Source organism: Euwallacea fornicatus, chromosome 14 (assembly GCF_040115645.1).
Source record: "Euwallacea fornicatus isolate EFF26 chromosome 14, ASM4011564v1, whole genome shotgun sequence".
Classification (NCBI taxonomy): Eukaryota; Metazoa; Arthropoda; class Insecta; order Coleoptera; family Curculionidae; genus Euwallacea; species Euwallacea fornicatus.
This window is the reverse complement of record NC_089554.1, coordinates 4,512,127-4,533,334: the sequence shown is the minus strand read 5'-3', so window position 1 is coordinate 4,533,334 and position 21,208 is coordinate 4,512,127. Positions and strand designations below refer to the sequence as shown.

Genomic DNA, 21,208 nt, shown 5'->3' with positions numbered 1-21,208 from the left:
CGCTAGGTCCATTTTGATAAACTACTAGAACCTCAAATAAGATCACATTCAGGGGATCAGTGTGGAGCAAAAACACTGACAATATCTTGATTTGCCTGGGCACAGGCCAGGAAAAACAGCAATCAAAACTCCTTGGAAAGATTGTCATGTAATATAGGTTAGAAAATAAGATAAACAAATCTCCAGTGAAGCGATTTCCCTAATTTTTGGTGACAATTTCCGAATCGACAAGCCAAAAAACAGCGGCACTTATCAAATGATTTACCTACCTTTTTGCCAGGGGTGAAATTCCATTAGAGGGCGAAAGGCGCGTGCGATTTTCAGGCTGAATTGGTCATGTTGGTGTAGGATTTTCTCACGGACCGTTGGACACGACACTAGCACGGACGTTTTTCGGAGTCCTATGTGTATGTTTTTATAAAAACCGGAAAAAGTACGATATTTTTAAACACAAACACTTTTCCGTCCTGTCAAACCAGCTCCATGACATTCTGGACTAGACTAAATGACTAACGCGCGTGCGCCAAAACTGGCATCGACGCACCGTGATCAGATGGTCCTACGAGCTGCTATAGTCCGATTGACAATCGTGGAATTACTCATAGTTTTTCTTAGGTACATTTCTGTAAATATATTTCACGTTTACCAATTGAAATGTTAAATCCTTAATTTTTATCTATACACAGTTTTATACAGAGTTTCTTATCAGTTTTAGAATGTTTTTGAGGTTAATTTTCAGCTAGTTTTACTCCCTTGTCGCCCAGGATTTAGTAAGGTCAGTATAAGTTTTTAAATTAAATGAAGGTAAAGTTTCCAAGAATGCGGGAAGTTTTCACAAACGGCGGTATGGGGGAATTGGGGCGACAAAAAGTTTTGAGCGCAACCGTGTCTGTGGGTTTGTAGGGTACAATAGCAAGTCGGCACTATATTATATCATGTACCGTGTTTCCCAGAAAATAAGACGTAACAAAAAATAACCCCTGCCATAATTTTTCAGCGTATTTCTAACATAATCCCTATCCCTGAAATAAGCTCCAGTTAAATTCGTCAATCGGACGACTCCGGGAATCTCCTTTCCCAGTCTGCGTTTTTAGTAGTGTCTAATGTTGATGTGCACACTATATGCATACCATAAGCTTGCTATGAATAATTTGAATTACGAACTCTAACAATCCTAAAGGGTGTCCCATCTGGAGCCGCCATTAGACGTTTTGAGAAACCAATGAATAAAAAAGTTACAAACATTTAGTGGTTTGGTAAGAACCTTGGGGCGACCTCGGCTAAAATATTTTTAATGACGTTACACTTCCGGTTGTACCGGAAATCGATACTTACTTCCTTATTTCAAATGTAAACTCCCTATATATTATTGTATTTTTGAATCCTACGTTCAATTTTAATACAAATGTATTAATACGTTGACTTTTCTAGGATTAACAGTTTTAAAAAATATTGATTAAAGTAAGGAAGTAAATGTTGAAAGTGACAGATGTAGATGTCTATTGGGCACATTATAATTTTTAAAGTTATTAACATTTTAAAGCAAATGATAATATCTTCAAACCATTTATATTTTCAAAATGCTTATACAGTGCATCAACAGTTAATAAAAACTAATTTGGTTACTGTTTACTGTGTACTGTAAACTAATTAAATTATTGTTAAACATGAAAAATAAAAAACATTAAGAAATATTTCACATTATGCTTGACAACTATCTAACAGTCTGTTTTAGAAATGTGCAATCAACCTTCTAAGGATTATTCAGTGCAATAATAAAAGACATTCTAGTATAAGAAACCACGTCCACGAATATCTTTCTAAATCCTAAAATGTCCCGTTAAGCTTTCCGCAGCAAATGTGACTGCAACATGATGGTCCGCCTGCACACTTTCCCGTTCAAACCGGTCAGCATTTGGATTAGCAGAGGTGGTCTAGTTCCCTGGCCCATTAGATCTCCCGATCTAATACCTTTAGATTTCTTTCTGTGGAGACATGTAAAGTCTCTAGCTTATGAAATACCAGTCGAAATAGAGCAAGACCTGATTACACGAATAACAGCGCCATTTAAAGTCGTTCAAAACGATTATCAAATTTTTAGCCGTGTCCGCAAAAACTATGTACGTCGCTTAAACTGGCGCGTTAAAGTTCAAGGACGACATTTTGAGCAATTACTGTAGTGTTATTTTGTACAAATAAATTAAAAAGAAACATAGTCACACTCGATAGAAACATTTTACTACATAACTTTGTTAAAGCAAGCATCATGAGGCTCTAGCGCCGAGTCTTCTATTGTTGCACTGAACAGTCCCTGGTATTTTGATCCAATAGTTCTGAGACACCTTGTATATTGAGACCCAACGCATTTTAGCTCTAATTAATAGCTGATAACGTCGCTTTCGGCTTTGATAACTGTCTAGGTTCTTGCAAGTACACTTTTCACCAATTAATCACAAAATTCACGTGTAAGTGTGCTCTAAATCTTTTCAATGGCTAATCTTAGAACTTCAAGGCTCTTTTGAGAATTATTTTTTAAAATACGTCTTTATTTCATGCCAATTAAATTCAATTAAGTTTAAATCGGGGTTGTTTGAAACCCAAGAGATTCCATTAATATCATTTTAGCCAAATCATTGCTTTGTTGATCGGATGGTATTATTCTCTTATGCCCTAAATTGTAACCCCTCACACTTTTTTACAAATTATTTCAATTTTTTTAATTCAAAAGCAACATTAAATAAGCCAAAAATACTATTTTTTGCTATTTGTTTATTTTTTTAAATGTTGCTTACGTCACCGGTAGCGTAAAATAACCGATTTAAAAAAATTGAAACAGGTCTAGTGGTACCTCGAATTAAAGGTCCTTCAAAATTACATTTAGTGATATATTGCGATACAAAATATATCGATTAATCATTTGTATGTTTATATTTTAGTGTTTTTTTTTTTATTAATAATAAATAAATATATTTCTTGAACTTGAATAAATATTAATTATTGTGCATGAGAAATAAGATATCGCCCTCAAACAAGTCCTATCGTGTCTTTTGCAGCAAATATTAATGCAAAACCATGTCTTATTTTCGGTGAAACATGGTAGTGGAATGAGCACGGAGCTGTTGTAGTCAAGTTATCCACAAAAACATTTTTTTATTGTTTCGGGCAAATCGGTCATGAAAAAACTGTTTTCTTTCCTTTATTTTATAAAAGGTTTATAAAACAACCCAGATATAGTCACGCTACCGACGGCCAACAAGAGATACCGTGCCTATCCAATCCCGCTATCACAACTCAAACTAAAACAAACAATGTAAATTCAATTGACTGATACATTTTTAAAAATTCAACTTAATATCTCGAAAACTATAGGAGCTGTGAAGGAAAAAATTAAAATTGAAGTTTCGCAACCTGTTAGCGGCTCTCAAACTTGCCGCCCGGGTTATAATAATTCACTTTACCACCTGGGCTGCGTAATGTATTATTATTTACAACCGCGTACACAATAATGTTGTTTATGTTTTATTCAGATAAAAATAAAATTCATATAGTACATTAAAAAATATCTCACGCGAAAGTCAGCAAACTTATGTACTTTCACCGGCAGCCTACATAGGTCTTTATATAAACAACAAGATCCAGTAATGAAATATAAATTAGAACTTTAATCAGTATTGTTGATCTATACCCGTCGTGCTTTCCACCAAAGAAACATGTATCCAAGCAAATTAAAGCCGATTAAAAGAAATACCATATTCCAAATGTCACAGCCTAAATTGTCCCCCGAAAATGAATATTGGTCTAAAACGGACGTCCCGTCCCTCAGGCAGGGGAGATTATCGTCTTTCCTAGTTTCGCAAGCTAAAAATGCGGACATTTATTTATTTGTGAAAGATACGTATTTAAGGTGACACCTTACTTATGTTTGTAATGCCCTGCCACTGGATAATGCTCAGAGACTCAGTGGAGTACATCAACCAAGAAAGATATCTGGACCACCCTATGAGTGCAGGCATAGTTCTAAAAATATTTGGTAAAATAAAGCACAGTTAAGAATTTGGTTTCATACCCTCTCTTCACAAACAACCCAGAGGTTATCATAAGAACGTAGTCGAATGGAACCAAATAAGCCATGGCACTGGGGACCGATTCAAAAGCACAAGAAAATAATATGCCTAAATAGAAATTTGACAAGAAAATCCACTGAAATATTAATGTACCCACCACAAGCACAGGAAACATTAAAAGTCAACACAGTTACTAAAGTGGTCATGAGGAATGCGTATGAGGTTGCTCTGAGACCAGCCAGCCAATAGGTGATGGAGGAAAACAGTATTGGTTCAATTATAAATCCTGGAAGCTGTAAATTTCAAATTAAAAGCAAGTTTTTTGAACTTTTTTTGCCAGATGTGAGTATATTACCCAAGCTACAATTCTAGAGACATAGTAAACTGCAGGATGGTACAACCCACTTCTAAATTCCCTGAGAAATAGCGGGTGACTTTCAGGAAATTCTGCCAGCACATAATACGTAGGATTAAAAGTGTTCTCAGCCACAAACATGAAGATCAGGCCCTCGATCGCTTGAATTCCCTTCTGGGTGTTAAAGCTGATATTGAAAAATGAGAGTCCCACTATTATGGCAATTGTCTACAAGACAAGCATCCGAATCAAATGTGTTTCGATGTATAGAATTGGTTGCATACCACTCTTTGAAGAATTCGTAAACCCTGCACTGAAGGATTTTTGATTGAATCTTTCGACCATCGGTAGATGAGCCAGAAAAGTTGCTGCCACCAGAAAGGAGGCTTACTAGAAGACAAAAAAGTTGTATACTGCGTTCCTCATCTACGAACTCAATTCTCAAAGTTATTTCCTACGACACTTACAAGTTTTGCCTCAATTCGAATTCCCTTGGCTGAAAAACAAAGATTTTAAAGTGTTGGAGTCTTGTATCGAGGAAATACCTCAGCTCTTCCCATGTGGAATTCATACTGGACCACGACTTCTACCTCCTTCGCGTAGTCACTAACTGTAAAATGATCGCAAATCTTCTTAACGGTCATCCTGCTGTTGCTTTCATGACCAGGAGTCATTGCCAAAGTTTTTATAAAGAAATCTGCAGGGCTATAGGAAGAGGGACAATTAAATCCCTGACTAAAAGAAAAAATTAAACTTTCTGCCAATTATTGGCTAATATCAGTCCCTGAAGCACCTCTCAAAAAAGTCTATTGCGCTCGCCCTTCCACCCATGTAAGCTATCCGCCCATCGGCCACCAAAATCAGCTGCGTGAACATATCAAATATTACAGAGGATGGTTGATGGATGGTGCAAAGGACGGTTGTTCCGCTCATCGACATTCGACTCATAATGCTCACAATCTTCTGAGCGGAATACGAGTCCAGCCCTGTAGTTGGCTCGTCGCAGAATAGGATGGGAGGATCAGTCAAAAGCTGCAATCGATTTAAAAATAAATAAAGCTGTATCCTGGGAAAGTGGCTACTTAATAAAGTCTCTGCTTTTTTTCCCGATCTGACACTCCTGATCAATTTGTCTGGTAATTCATCAGTCATAACGGCGCTTGCCAGAGATTTATCACACTTGATATCCAGAAGGGAGCGTTTATCAGTCTTTCTAAGCGAAGGAGAAGGCATTTTTTATGTTACAGCTCTACAAGCTTTAGGAGGTTAAAGGAAATGATGGAGATCGATAGAACAATGGAGGAATTTATGTAGCGAATAGAATGAGAACTCATGGTTGTTTCTCATTAATAATTCAAATTTAAATGGTTCTGCAATTGTAAGGTAAAAGTAGATCGGTGAATTAATACTTATTCAGAGAAGCCAAATTATAACGCTGATTTAGGTTGCGAATTCATTTTAATGGAACAGATGCGTCAAAATGTAATACAAAAGCGAAATGGAGAGATAGAAAAATATGATTTCATGACCTAGTACTTGACAAATAAAAGGTGAATCGTATATAAGCCTAAAAATTAAATAGTTGACCATAACATAACCGATTTCTATCCCTGTTAACTGAACGGAGCCACTTTTTCGATTTGTTATCTGAAATCGAAACGCGTTTTGATTTAAGAATCGGGTTTACTTGCTCTTCGGCAATTCTAATCATAAAGTCATATATGCCGAAAAAGGGGTTCGGATCGGTAATCCCGCTGCCTCGAAAAATCATTAAATATTTTTGTTTTAGAAAAACTCGAAAAAATGTAGAGAATTTCATTCACCGCTAGTTCAGCTCTAAAAAATAATCAGGTATTTTATTGCGTGTTTTAGAAGCACTCAAACTTTTTTCATCCCAAATTGTATTCAATAACAAATGAATTTAAATTAAAATTTTTTCCAGCTAATTTTTAATAATTGAAAACTCTTAAGGAGAGCGCTACCTTCCAAATCTTGCAAAGGTAATTTGGGTCTATAAAAATTTACAAAAAAGACTACATCTCAGGTGGCAGTACCATGTCTGACCTATGGGTCCAGTGTATAATAGACTATGGTCTATCATGATATGGCTATGATTTTATTATAGATTGTGACATAAAGGAGTTAACTTAGCTCCAGTTAGTTCTACTCTCTGACCTCTGTGGCAAAAGCGAGTCTTTTCTTCTCCCCTCCTGATAGGCCTTTATATTGTCCTATCGCACCGATCCGGGTATTTCGACATTTCCTTAAACCCAATTGACTGAGAATTGCATTGATTTTTATTGTTTTTTCCATCTTTGTTACCCTGCGATCTAGTTTCAAATTAGCCTAAAACAGTTAGAGATATATACGGTTTTTCGGATATCTATGCACTAAATTCGTACCATAACATTCATGTGTTCAAAAACAGTCAAAGATCCTACAAATATATCATCTTGAGGCATAAATCCGCTTAAATGTTTCATATAGCTTCCCATAGGTCTTCCGTTAATCAATATCTCTCCTTCTACGTGCATCTCACCTGAAATCTTATTAGCATTTTTATTCAAAAGTACTTAAGAACTTTGAAAATAAGACCTGTTCTGCGATATCCTAAGGCGGCCATAAGAGTACTCTTGCCGGCACCACTAAAATAATACATCTACAATTAAATTAACTCAAGGCCTGGCCTTATAAAAGAGTTCCGTGTTAACCTATGGATAATCTCTGAGAGTAAAAAATATGCCTTTACTTTTGAAGAGAAGACCACCCGGTGTTGACTGTTTAACTATCAACGTTTGGTTTGATTCGTTCGAACTAAATTTACAGAATTCCTATGAATTATGTAAAACTGTGTTAACATATCCAAACTTTTGTCAAAAAATACAGAACTTTTGTACAGAAACAAGTTATCTTGGCTGTGTTTACGTTTTACCACCCTCTAACTCTGCGTTCGTTCTGATACCCGTGTTAACCTATCACGAATGGAAGTTGAAACAAAAACTGTTTCAACCCTCACGTATCTCAAGTTAACACATGGGCTATAGTTTATAAAACCAGATTTAGAGGTTCTCTTAGACTGTCATAACATTAGATGGCAATAAAGTTTACCTCGCTCCCATGAGCGCTGCCAAACTGCCAGCTTTTAATGCTCCTGTAACTGAAAAATGTGAAGTTTGAAGTTAGTTTATTAATTTTTTTGTAATATATATGAGTAAGTAGGAACCAAAGGATACGTCATAAAAATAACTTTCAGCGCGGTCGGTAGGTTGCAAAGCAGAAATTCATAAGACAAAATACACACAACTGAAAGTATGCAGTTGGTTGGAAGCGTGAACCTCATCGCACGAAAGAGATGCATGAGAGATGTGCAATGATGAAACATTCAAAAACAAGATTTACGTACGTTGGTCTGATGAGAAACACTTCGTAGAAATCCATTTATAATCGATTGATTTGCTCCATTAGGCTAGTCACACCCTAGAGAGGCATGAGACATAACATATGCAACATGAGGTATGGCGTAAACACTGTGTTGGGTCATATGGCGCTCATGCAGATTTGCTGTGCAACGGGACTCAGATACAAATGTTGATATTTACGAAATTTTAAACTTATTTTTGCTACAAAAACGACCTCACAAGTTGCAGGCAAGGCCTTCCGTTCAAGGGAGGTGGAAGACTTCCGACCTTTTTCCTTTATCTGGAAAGCAATCTCAAGAACGTATTAAATTTAATTTACAGAAAAATACGACGCATCCATTGGTGCCAAACTAAAATCAATCATAGAAAAATTACCACTATTTATAATCCTCTTGTGTACTTGCTTTCCATTAACTTTAGTTCGCACAGATACGGAAAGATCATTCCACGCTAAGGTTACACCTTCTTCCATGGGAGACCATTTTGAGTAACTTCTGCTTCTCTTAATTAACGAAATACTAGTTTCAAGATTTTCGTAATCGTCCTGAAATAATAACCAGCTAACAACTATATCTCCTCCTTACTAAGTTTCTTCATAACGGTATCTTCATCATTAAAATGTATTTCCATTCAAAAACAAATGCATACCATTCCCGGACACTCTGTATATAAAATAAGTATTGATTGGTTCTTACCAATGAACTCTCATTTTGTATGGCATCGTCTCCGTTAGTGGGCAGCAAGGGCAACAGCTGAGTGCCATGCTGAACAGGTGTCAAGTGCCTCCGTGTTTTAAACATTAGGACCATTTGACCAATTTCACCACTTTTTTTCTTACCCCGTGTAATGAAATTTAAGACAATAAGAAATTTTAATACATGAAATAGTGGTTTGTGAGGGAGTATCGAAGAAACCTTTCAGTTATGATTATTAAATTAACACGAGTATTATGAACTACAAGTAGAGAGCTGCATGTAGGCCATGTAAAGTAATACTTCCTGATAACCAGTGGCGTAACAATTTATTGTGAAATTATATCTCAAGAAATATTATTGAAATTCATTAAAATTGGTTGATTTTCGATCAATATTTTATAACGGCTATTAATATATTTCCTGACAATTACTGAAGGATTCAATTAAAAGGATCAATAATGTGTTGCCTAAATTCAATTACAAAGTTAGAAGTGCAGCATAGCGTAGTACGCGCTTTGCTTATTAAAAAAAGCTAATCCTCAGTTAAACAGCAGTGGAGATACCTGAGCATTCAAATAAATCTTATTTTTAGATAACTCTTTCTGTATACTGAGAAGACTAAAATCCCGCATAAATTCGTTGAAAATTGAAGGAAATATTTTAAATGAAAAAGCTGGAGCACCTCAAATATTCTTTTTAGTTGTGCGTCTTTTGAAGCGTACAGACATGTATACAAGGTTAATCATGTAGTACTGTATAATGTACAGTGTACCTTTTTATTTTCTTATAGACCTTCTATATATATTATGACGTGTTTGATTTCTTTGAAAAATTCTGAATATTTTTCATGTAACATATCCATGTCTGAATTCAACAGGTTTCGCAAAAAATACGAAACAATAGAAATAATAATGAAACTATTAATGCTTAAAAAGTAACAATATAAACTACTATAATCTAATGTATTAAATGTTCAGATTGTGTCGCTGTCATTTCCTGGCAGTGGCCAAGCCGCAATTCAAATTTCTTAAAAAGATTTTTTTTCATTTGACAAGGTATTTGTTAACCTTGAGTAATTTTATTTTTTAACTCTTCTACATTGTTGGATTTATTTAAATGCATCCTATCTTTCAGCTAACCCCATGAAAAAAGAACATAGGGGTGAAGTCAGGAGATCTAGCAGACGAGTCTGATTGCCATATTGCGAAAATATTTTAATAACTGTTGAATTTAGACACTATAAAATATGTTCAGAATTTCTCAAAGAACTAAAAAACGTCATAATATGAAAGGGGTTCTATAATAAAAAATTTAAAAGTACATATTTCTACTACGTGAGTAACACTGTGTACATGTCTATTAAGTCAAAAAATTCTCACCTAAAAACAATATTTGACGTGTTTTGGCATTTTCATTAAAAAAATTTCCTTTAAATTTTACAAATTTATGCGGAATTTTTGGTTCTCCACGTATAAAAATACTGTAGGACTTTTTTGTTTGTAGCAGATTAGACGAGAGTGAAGATCAAAATTAATCAAGAATAAGTATTTTCAAATGTGGTCAACGTGTTTGGATTGTAGGGAATTTCATAAAGATCAATTCGGGAGGATTTTCGATGCCCCAAACACAAAATTCTCCTCATTAATGACCCCATCCAGACTAAAGCTCGCATTTGATTGAACCAATTGGAACTTTTGAATCAATTGGACATTTAATTAATTACAACCGCGGAAGCACTCAGGAATGAAACTACGTCGCGTTAACTCAATCTGAGTCAACGACCCATAAAGTAAGACAAAATTTAACATTTTGACATTTATTAAAATCAACAAACAACAAAACATATCAATAAGAAGACGTTTTTGGTTCTGCGTCATCAAACGTTTTCCATAGCAAAGCAATATAAGCGGCAAACCGGAAAAGAACAATGAGTCCACATAGGCACAAAATATCTCCAACAAGATGATCCTGTAAAAGTGGAATTTCTTGATTGCCATTGAGGCCTAAATTATCGTGTTAACTCACCGGTTTAAAGTTGTAATATTCTAGGACAACTTGCCCATCTTTTGGACAAGTTGAATTTCCCGGTGGACACTGAATATCTGTGACGTTCTCCCACTGATTGACCAGGAGCGCTTCGTTGCCATATTTAAACCAAGAGAGGTAAGCGAGCCATTCAAAATATATGGGAATTGACCTGTGCGAAATTGAGAGTTGTTATTTCAATAAATTGATCGCCGACACTTTTCTACTTACTCAATGTTTAATAGAAACCCCCCAAAAAGTAGAAAAGGGATGAGGAGAGGAGGTCCAATAGATAAGGCCATTGAGATGGTTGAAGATGCACAGGAAATTAAGTAGCCTGGAAATGGCGATTACTAAGAAAAATCAAAAACAAAACAAAACCTGTTTTGCGAATTAGACGTAAAGGGAATGTTATTTTAGATGAAAAGTCGTAAAGGAGAAAAACAGTTCGAGATCCCGCGAAGCTTAAGTAGAAAGTTAGTCGAAATTCTTTTTTAATTACTTCGGGTACCGACTCGCCCCAAAGGGCCTTTGTTAAAGCCGACTTGAAAGAGAGAGCTAAATAAGGGCATGCAAATCCTGAGTAAATTTGCCCACCCTTACCTTTAATAAAAAGTATAGGCTGTTATCTTAAAAATGATATCATTCGTACAGCATATAGGCTAAATAGCGGTGTATTGGAATATACAAAACACTGTTGTTGAGACCACCTCTTAGGCATAAAAATGATAGAGGCTTTATAGAACATAAAAACCACAAATATTAAAGCGGGAGCCCTGAATGTGTTGTTGAGAAGATTATTAATTCAATTCTATTTATTGTGAGAGTAATGTTGAGTTGTAAGAACAGCAAGAACAAGGTGATATAATACAAAGCTTGTATGCTGTTTTGCGGCAGAAACCCAGTTCATAACTATTTCTAAGTGTGTAAATGTTCTGTTTTGAATGTCCAACTTACCAAAACTTGTCGCAGCATTTGCCACTAATATTGTAACTGCACAAGCAACGAAGAACCTCGGCATTTCACTGTTCAACCCAATTAAGAAATAACAAATAGATATGAATAAGATCGGCAGAAAAACGAAAATTGGAATATCAGCTAAAGTTTTTCCTAAAAAATAGACGTCAGTCCTGTACATTCCGTTCTTGTGTTCTCTAAGAAAAATGGGTAGTTCCGCTGAAAATACCTAAAAGGTTATGCACTAAATGGTCAACAAGTACAAGCCCTTTATAAGAGAAACATACACTGATCACCGCAAATACGTTTTGGAAGGTCATGTTGGTAAGAAACATGAAAATGGCTCCGTTTATGTTCATAACGCCATCTCGGTTAATTACCTGTCCGTAATAAATTGCGCCTAGGACCAAGGAAACAAGCTGAAATTATTAATAATAAATGAGCAAATCGCTTTTTATGGAGATGTTCAGGTTAGCTGGGGGGCAATTTTCAAGGAGGATGAATTGAATTTGGAGCAATCGTTAACATCTTAAGTACCTCTTTACGGTCTTTATAACTTAAAATATCAGATATGCACGTAACAACTGAAGGTTGAGGAAAAAGAGATTCGATGGAATTAAACCTACAGAACATACTTTGGTTTCAAATTCTGCGCAAACGGTGGTTTTATACGAAGGAGGAAAAGTATTGAAATTCTTTATGGGTACCAATGCATGTCTTGTAAAAAACAGAAAAATCTAATTACAAAAACAAGGACATTCGTAGCTACATCTAACATGGATAATTATATTGGTTTACATTTTGCGGTTCAAATCCGACAAAACAGGACTAGAAATCAATAGGCTGTCGAAGTTGATATCAGCGATTAATGCAATTTAATAAAATAAATAAGACATACTCACTACTTCACTCTTGCTTCGTCTCTTTTCTAACCTTTTTTTATAAAAACTTCGATAGTTCTGAAAGACGAGTCAAAATCGAGCATAATTTAAAAGTGTATGATTCACATTTAGTTAGAGAAGGGTCAATGATTAGACAGGCGCCATTACGCATCTGCAAAAAGTGATTTTACAATTACTATATTCAAATTGATGAATTTATTTATTCAATTGTTCCACACGTGGACTTTGACTAACATTTAAAAACCAAATCCCATTTTTTGGTTAACTCTTGCTATGATTTGCTTCACATTGCAGCTGCTTGTGGTTTATTCCAAGGTTTATACTCCACCACGACAAACTAGGTTTGCCGGTAAATGATACTCACTATAGTTTGGAAAAGTCGCACCCGAACCAATAAGGGCTCCTTTATAATGCTTAGCCAAGACCGCCACAAAACCGCCCTAAACTGTGCGCACCAAGAAGCTTTGTAAGGGCTTACACTGCCATTGTTCCCATTTATCCACACCTCAGTGTCGTTGTGTCTTAAAAATTCTCCTGACTAAAACGTACTGAATGGTTAACTTAACACTGAATTAATAGCAAAATCACCATCATAGCTGAGTCTAGGGCGACCTTTATTCCCACTTCAGACCTCTGAAATTTGTCACATATCATATTCACAGCGTTCCTGCACGGTTCCTCATTTCCGGGCACAATTGCCAGGAGTTGAATGAAGTAATCAGCAGGGTTGTAGTTTTTTGGGCAAGGTGCGTCTAATCTGAATAAATAAAATGTGAGGAACCATCGCCTTTACTGAACACCACCAAATAACTACGCACTCTCTGAAAAATATGTCGGCAGCCTCGGGGGTACCCAAAAACGCTATCCGACCTTCAGCCATTAGTAACAATTTATCAAACATGGCATACAGTTCAGAGGATGGTTGGTGTATGGTACAAATTACGGTTTTCCCGGCGTGCGCCATGTTTTTGAGGGTCTGAACCACATTTAAAGCCATGAAAGAGTCAAGGCCTAGGAGTTGTAGACTTATAAAATTAATTATGCAAGTTTTATACTAAAAGTTAATAAATAACCAGATGTGGGTTCATCGCAAAACATTAACGATGGATTTGTTAAAACTTCTGCAGCGAAGGACAGTCTTTTTAATTCTCCACCGGAAATCCCTTTCAATCTCCCCGGAATCCCAATGCACGTGTTTTCGCATTTTGATAAAGTCATCTAAAACCCAGTTTTAAGCGTTTATTTCCAGTTGATTGTAGTATTTTTTTAAATAATATTTTTATTAATTTTTAAGACTTTGAAGGTTCGATTGAATGTAACCAGCAATCGTTAAAACGCGTATCAATGTTCTACAGTTCAAGTTGATAGTTAGATCAGACAAAACAGAAATGCTTGGGTAAATCTAGGTTCGTATTTCAAGTGATACACGATACATGTCAGTGTTCGCTTGAAGCAATGCGTATTGAAAAAGCAATTTTAATGATGCATCGAATACAAACAAAATTGTTTTTTTACACTTTTCGTATGTCTCCGGAAGTAATCGAAGGTTTTTTTTTATATTTTTAATAGCAAAATGCAAACTTTTCCCCTAATGTTGTTCAATCGAATACTACGTAATAACAACAGTTCATTAATCAGTATTATTGAAAAAGAAAACGTATATTTCCTGTTTTGGTAACCAGTGCAGCGAAAGAGACATCAAATTTTACACCGACGTTTACGAGGATTCAAATAGATTATTCGCTCAATAAAGATAACGCACCTCGTTTATCACCTCTTCAACTCTTTGCATTCTTTCGTCATAGGAAATGTGTTTATCCATCCTTACAAGTGCCTAGAACAAAAAAGTTGCAAAGAATCTGTCAAAAATAGGAAAACTGTTGATATCTCAGCAATTGTAATCATAATGTATGCTGTTTCATCTTGTGAAAAACATTCCGTTGCCATGGAAATCAATTGTTTTGTCCCTGGGTAAATCATGGACGGTGACAGCTGCCAAATTTGACATACGAGATAGGTTATAAATATTACAAATCTAAAATTTCTAACCTCTCTATGTCACATATTGACACAATCATTAGGGACTAATCAATCGCCGCGAAGTTAGGCATCAATCAATGGCAGCGAAATTAGATTATCCTCGATTCGCGATAATTATTTACTAACTTCAGCCATTCTAGATGTTTGGTCGAAACAGTTTTTTCATTTCTACTGCACACTATGCGTTATTTCAAAGGTAACTTTTTGACTGATGTTGATTAATAAACTTAGTGCGATAAAATGACGAACTTGTTGCCGCAAGTTTTGAGGTAGGGCAGCTAGGTCAAGACACGTCAACTTTCTCAAGAGTGTAAACAAAGGCGCCTTATTTTCTGTGTTGATATTATTGTGATGATAATGTTGATATACCAACTTATAACTGATAAAATTATCATGCATTGTAAAATTAATGTCTGACGCTACAAGACAGCGCACAGACCTGAATTCATGAGTCGCCATCGCAATTGTGCATTCTTTAAAAATTCCATGTCCTTTCTCCCAATAGTGCACTAACTGTCGCAAAAGAAAAATTAATTTTATTCTATTAACGGTGCAGAAAGCTCTAAATTTGCATCGACAATAAAAAAAAACAGTCTGATATATCTCGTTTGACCGGCAAACACCATCAACCACACCAAAAAGATTATTTTAAACGCGAAAAGATGATTTTAAAAACGGACGTGATATTCTATATGCCGTAATCGAATATTCATCTGGTCTGATGTAAAAAAGTAAATCCCGAATCTAATAGCCTTTTCAATTTACGCTCTCAGGGCACCCCGTGATTGCTCTAAGAGCGATGTTTGCGTTCAATTTAGGGTAATATTATTACTATACTGTATTAAGTTTAACTCCAAGTTAATTTCCATATAAACGTTGAAACAGAACCTGGCTATTGACCAGATTCTTAGTTTCTATAAGCACTTCCTTGACGTTAAAGTTAACGTCAAATTAATAAACTGACCTTTAAAAAAAATCCCCATTCAATGTGTTGGAACTGCAGTTGTTAAAACACCTCCAGAATATTCAAAATGGCCTAATCCGCCATATTTTAAATTACCCATTAACTGAATATTGCGCAGTATTGCAGGCCACCATTTTGGTGGTTAGCCATTTCGTGCAAATGTAAATACATATGGTGGAATAGTGTTTGGGAATTTGGGGTCAAAAAAAGTTCTTTAGCAGCCAAGACTCCGACAATGCAATAAATGACTTTTTTGAGGTTGGAGTGATTCCTACGGGACCCACATTTGAGACTAGGCTCTAGGGTCTGCCAGTTCACAAAAAATGATTAGATATTTCCAAATCCTTGATTAACGCACAAAAAAAGAAGGTTCAAAAGTAAATTTAAAAATTCCAGTAGTGTACTTGAGGAAATGATGTTGACGATGATCGCAGGAAATCGAAACTTTCGGCATGAAATATAATAGTACCACGATTTAGAAGACAAAAAATGGTGTAGATGAAGATTCGTTTTAATGTTGACGTTGAAAGTAGGAAACATCACATTCACCAATATGTCGAGGAAATGAAAATTCATAACTAATTTAATCCAACACTTGATATTAACACAAGAAACTAACTTGCTGCTCCTTTAAACTCCTCTTACCTGAAACTTCAAGTGTTCTTTAACGGTTAAACTTCCAATGAACAATTCGTCTTGTTGGACGTAGGCAGATAGACTTGTCAACGCTCTAGAATTAATGGGTGTCCCGTTAACACATCTTGTTCCTGTTACCGTAATGTTTTTCGGCGAACGAAAAGTTAGGGCGTTAAGAAGAGTTGTTTTTCCTGCTCCACTTGAGCCTAAAATTGCTAGTAATTCTCCTGGATAAGCAATGCCGCTAACTGGAAAATTAGAAACGCGAACATGAGACTAGTTTGCATCTTAAATATGTATTTCTTACCGGTTTTAAGTAAATGCTTTTTATATGTGCTTTCGCCGGTGGTTTTTCTGCAGCACATGCACATCAGAGACGAATCGTTTTGAGGGGCATCAGTGCTGGCAAAAACGTTTATTGAGCTCCACGAATAAGTTATCCGTTCCTCTGCTGGAACGGGCTTTATGCGAGAAATAGCTGGATCGGCTGAACTTCCATAGAGGGGTAAGCGGTATGTAAAGGAATTTGTGGAGCTATTGCCACTCTGCAATTATAATGCAGCAAAAATCATTGGTAATGAGTCTAACTAGGAGTACTTACATTGCTATCGTCGGTGCCAAACCCATTCTTCGCAAAGAGGGGAGTAGTTTCGTCTCCTGGCATATTTTCGTTATTGTTTTAGTAACAAAAATCCAGCCATAACTTTACAGTCATAAATGCAAACAACAATTAAGGCAAGATTTTGATGCGACTATTGAAATATTTTAGACGAATATTTAAATATTTGTTCACCCACAGATACGGTTTTATCTTCAAGGCTTGAATTTCACAAAGGTAAGAACTGAATGTGTGCTACATTTTGAAGCAATAGGATTATAGAAAATACTAGACCTCGGGTAAATTCTTTTGTAAACTGATATTTATCCTCTAGTAGGCAGAGAGAATTCATTGATCATATTGGTTATTGATACTTGCAACGAAACTTTAACGGTGGCTTTGCCAACGTTGGTGTACATTATATAAGCAGAAAGTTATTGCTAAGGGGCGATGCACTTTAACATGGAGGATTTCTTCATTAGTTTCATGAAGAAACATCAGTCAATTGCTAGACCTGTATGTAAACTAATCGCCGAGTATTTTTTGGTGTTTTTGAATAGCTGTATCTTCGGCCTGCATCGTGCGATTTAAATTGATGATCCTTCGAAAGCTCGTTCTTGGCAAAATCAGCACAGAACAGGTGAAGTAAAAAGCGGCACAAAGAAGTAAAGAAATATTTGCATCTTTAATATAAGCTATTTTTTAAATGTTTTTTTTTTTAATACGCTGTACATCTAATGGTATTTATGACCAAACTTTTTTGGTAAATTTTTGTTAAGGGGATAGAAAGAAAAATCACAGAAATTTTTAAAATTATTTTAATTAATTAAAAATGTAATATTTTGGTAGAAAACTGATTACTAATAAGAATAGGTTTTAAATGTTTCGAAGTACCGTATATCTCCTAAAATAATTCATTATTCTAGTGGTTCATGTGACCATAAGTTACAATATTATGTATAGGAATACAAATTCATGGAACAAGATGCTCAACTTTATTTTATTAAGATACTCAGAGTGCTTTTGAATGGAAGAATAGCAACTCCCCACAAAACTAAAACATTTAGTAACACTTTTCGCAATTTTGTAGTCCAACTACATAGTATGATCATCCCTCTTTCGTTTTTTCTTACTTTTTTTTATATCTTCACCAGATTTTTCTGCATAGGTCTGCAATTCTACCTTTGTTTCTTCTACTTTTTGTTTTTTTTTCTTTTTAATTTTGCTAACATCCGCAACATCTTGAATATTTGTCCTTACGTTTGCATCTTCAAATGGAACCTCTAATAAAGTTTCCTGTGATTTGTAACGTTTTCTCTTTTTCTTTTGTAAATTTTCCACTGAAACAATGTTTGTATGGTCAGATAGATTTTGGGTGGGCCAATTTGTTTTTGTCTTTTTCAGTCCATCTGGCGTCACCTCTAGCAGCTCTATAAGTTTCGTGTCCAGTTTCCCCGGTTTTTTATTTTTCTTGTTAGTGATATCATCAATTCTCTCCAAAGTATTCATATTTTCATTTAGATCCAGTGATGCAGTCTCTGGAGCATTCATTTTCCGCTTTTTATCTCTTTTGGCTTTCTTCTGTTCCATCTGCTTCTCATAGTTTGAAATTTTGCCATTGTAGAATTCATTAAGTTCTCCGTCTTTCAGTCTCTCAAAAACCGCTAGGAAAAAACCATTGGAAAAATCCTCCTCTGGCCTGGCATACAGACAGTACTCGCCGATTTTCCCGAAATTGGAAGACCCAAAATTGATCCATTGGTTGTCCAAAAACTTCCCTGCTGGAACCAGTTTAAAGTCGTTGTTGGTCTCTAAAACTTGCCTCACTACATCTTCATTTTCTTCTGGGTACAAAGAGCAGGTTGAGTAAACTATTCGCTGAGCATTAGGGTATCTCGATAGGGCCGCACGTAAGATTTTTATTTGGAAACCGGCTAATTTTTGAAGTCTGAAACTATCTTTAATGGAACTGTGATCTAAACGATCGGTCATACCTAAAAGAAAAAATACCTATAACAAACTTATCTACTATTCGCCATGATTCATCAGATTCTTAAGTCTGGTCTTGATGTGTAAATGAAAATTTTTATGTTTACCTGATCCTGAACAACTCGGGTCTACCAAAATATACTGAACTTTTGGCAAGTCTGACTCACCCAATCGTAGGACGTCTTGATTTATTAAATTAACACATGTAGCGCCTAAAAATTCGACAAAATAAACATTAGTAAGGAAATATGTTGTTCAACGCAGAATTAAAAAAATTCTTTATACAAAACAACAAAAATTTTGGTGGAATATGCTACAATATGACTTCTGCTTAAATACCTATTACCAACCTGATTTTTCCACTATTTTTTTCAAAGTTTGAAAACGCTGAGGATTCTGTTCTACTGCATAAATCTTTCCGGTGTTTTCCATAACTGTTGCTAATTGTGTTGTTTTCATACCCGGAGCTGCACACATATCGAGAACAATGCTGCCAGGAGGAGGAGACAAAATATGAACTGGAAGACAGCTGGCCTAAACGTAAAAATGCTATAGTATTAAGTTAGCATTCTTTAAAGGCTCTGGTGATGAAAAAATTCTTTCTAGGAATGGGACTTACCTTATCTTGCAGAACAATAGCACCCTTTTTATAGCCTGGATGGTTATAAAACTCTGTACCACATGGAAATACCAACAAATCAGGGATGTGCATATCTCTCAAAAAACAACTTTCTTCAAGATGAGAGACTTTTTCCAAAAAATCTGTATATGATTGGCCCTTTTTCGATGCTAGCAACATCCAGCCCTCTTCTTCAAACAGGTTTAAGGCCTCATTGAAGGGGTTGACAAGTGTATTTATACGCACATACCGCGGTTTGGTTTGGCCTTCTGTGAAAGCTGGAAAAATTATTTTGCTGAATAACAGGGGCGCTTTAATCATGTAGTCGAAATGTTCAATCGTCAAGGACGAAATCAAATTTTTCCACGATATAGCAAGGAAGAAAAATTCCCATAATTGTCTTCAACAAATAAAACACTATGTATTATACGATCTTTTGAACTTTTTATACATTAAGACTAATTTGCCGTTAAAATCCTGACATTTGTGTTTCTTAGCTTGTAAATAACAAAAAAAAAATGAATATAAAAGCATTTCAAATGGTTTTTAGTAGTATTTTTTACCACATTATATACAATACATTATGCAGGTACCAGCCAAAAGAAACGACCCTTTAACGCGCTATTCTATAGCCATCTTAACTAAAAAAATTGGTACTTTGAACAAAACAATTGCTTTCACCATTCTATCAAGAATGAAGAAGAATTTCTTGACAACATATAAATAATTAATTTTTTTACTTCCATTGAAATAATAATGATGTACAAGCAGTCCCTTAAAAAATATAATGCATCTGTTTTGATCGACATAATAAATTATTCCTGTTCAAACCTTAAAAATGTGAATTGAAATTTCTATCAAAACTGTAACATTTTTAAATATTATACCACCTACCACATTATTATTATTTTATGAATTTACTGATAAATCTTCACCAAAAATATTCAGTTTCCTTTACAGTCCGGCCGATCTTTAGAAACGGGCTGATCTTCGTCAATAATATTACCTTCACTATCATACTCTGGCTCCTTATAAGCTATATAACAATAAATAGCAATTATTATATTTACACTCACAACAGATACAAATACTGCTATAGAGTTACCGTTGAATGGTTCTAGTTGAAAATACTCAATTAGATAATATCTAGTTGCGAAAAATACAATAAATGGGATTGTAAACATGAGAAAACTAAACAACAGAAGTAGAGCTATAGCCCTGGCAGCACGACGTGATTGTTGAGGCAACCAATTATCTCCTTGTACTATTGGTTGTCTTACACCATATTCAAAAGCATCATCTTCACCCTCACGTTGTCTTGGAGTAAGAACTTGCTTTTCATCTTCCATTATATCAAAACTGCAAAGATTAAATGCTTGTATTTACCTGAGGAGCTCGCCACAGAATTGTCACTGAGGTGTGCACGAAAGACTTGTTCATATGCTAGTACAGTTAGTATAGGTTTTGCATCATTTTTAGGCAACTGCTTTTTACCCCACAACAGTTCTGATATTAACACTCTGGCAAGCCAGGGATTTAGGCGACTTTCTTTCTCTAACAAATGGGTTCTTTTAAGTAACAGATCAAGTTCTTTTGACTTCTTTAAGGTGGTGACCACTAAGGCATAAAGAGCTTTTGTGTTCTAGAAAAAGAAAATTGTCAAAAATAAGTAAGAACTACTTATGGATCATAACAAGTGCCTTGTAGAACTCCTTGAGATTTTTGCATAATCAATAAGACTTACAAAGTGGGTTTTTTCGTAAACTAACTGTTTAATGCTGCCAGCACCCTCAGCAACCTTCTGGGATATTTTAGCTGTCTCTTTATAAAGTCTAGGAACTTTAATAGAATGGTTGAAACCATCCTCCTTGCCCATTGTTTACCTGTTATGGAGAATGTTCCAAGAAGTCTACGAAAATCTTGATACTTTGTGGTACACTTAATA

At 35.4% G+C, this 21,208-nt stretch overlaps 3 protein-coding genes across 5 annotated transcripts in view; all 3 read right to left on the bottom strand.

The window, feature by feature from the left end:
• Positions 1–511, bottom strand: part of Camta (Calmodulin-binding transcription activator) — a 175,315-nt gene extending 174,804 nt beyond the window's left edge. For all 3 annotated transcript variants that reach the window (XM_066290084.1, XM_066290083.1, XM_066290085.1), the window contains exon 1: positions 270–511. In XM_066290084.1, coding sequence (XP_066146181.1) covers positions 270–294 — 25 coding nt within the window. In that variant the 5' untranslated portion in view covers positions 295–511. The remainder of the gene's footprint in view (positions 1–269) is intronic.
• Positions 512–3,571: 3,060 nt separating this feature from the next.
• LOC136343390 (ABC transporter G family member 5-like) lies at positions 3,572–17,104 on the bottom strand. Its single transcript, XM_066290081.1, has 28 exons — positions 16,659–17,104; positions 16,365–16,602; positions 16,067–16,305; positions 14,180–14,251; positions 13,491–13,635; positions 13,236–13,428; positions 13,006–13,174; positions 12,782–12,955; positions 11,803–11,934; positions 11,516–11,744; positions 10,790–10,895; positions 10,559–10,730; positions 10,382–10,501; positions 8,534–8,752; positions 8,214–8,382; positions 7,528–7,576; positions 7,015–7,064; positions 6,822–6,958; positions 6,595–6,765; positions 5,213–5,451; positions 4,965–5,154; positions 4,887–4,915; positions 4,704–4,809; positions 4,420–4,647; positions 4,222–4,357; positions 4,067–4,172; positions 3,917–4,017; positions 3,572–3,858 (listed from the first exon to the last, which is right to left on the bottom strand). Exons 1-28 carry the CDS (start codon positions 16,719–16,721, stop codon positions 3,680–3,682), a joined length of 4,161 nt encoding a protein of 1,386 aa, XP_066146178.1. The 5' UTR covers positions 16,722–17,104; the 3' UTR covers positions 3,572–3,679.
• Positions 17,105–17,457: 353 nt separating this feature from the next.
• Nsun5 (Nop2/Sun-like domain containing protein 5) lies at positions 17,458–21,153 on the bottom strand. Its single transcript, XM_066290090.1, has 6 exons — positions 21,008–21,153; positions 20,650–20,905; positions 19,264–19,541; positions 18,995–19,178; positions 18,752–18,856; positions 17,458–18,649 (listed from the first exon to the last, which is right to left on the bottom strand). Exons 1-6 carry the CDS (start codon positions 21,137–21,139, stop codon positions 17,751–17,753), a joined length of 1,854 nt encoding a protein of 617 aa, XP_066146187.1. The 5' UTR covers positions 21,140–21,153; the 3' UTR covers positions 17,458–17,750.
• Positions 21,154–21,208: the final 55 nt, after the last annotated feature.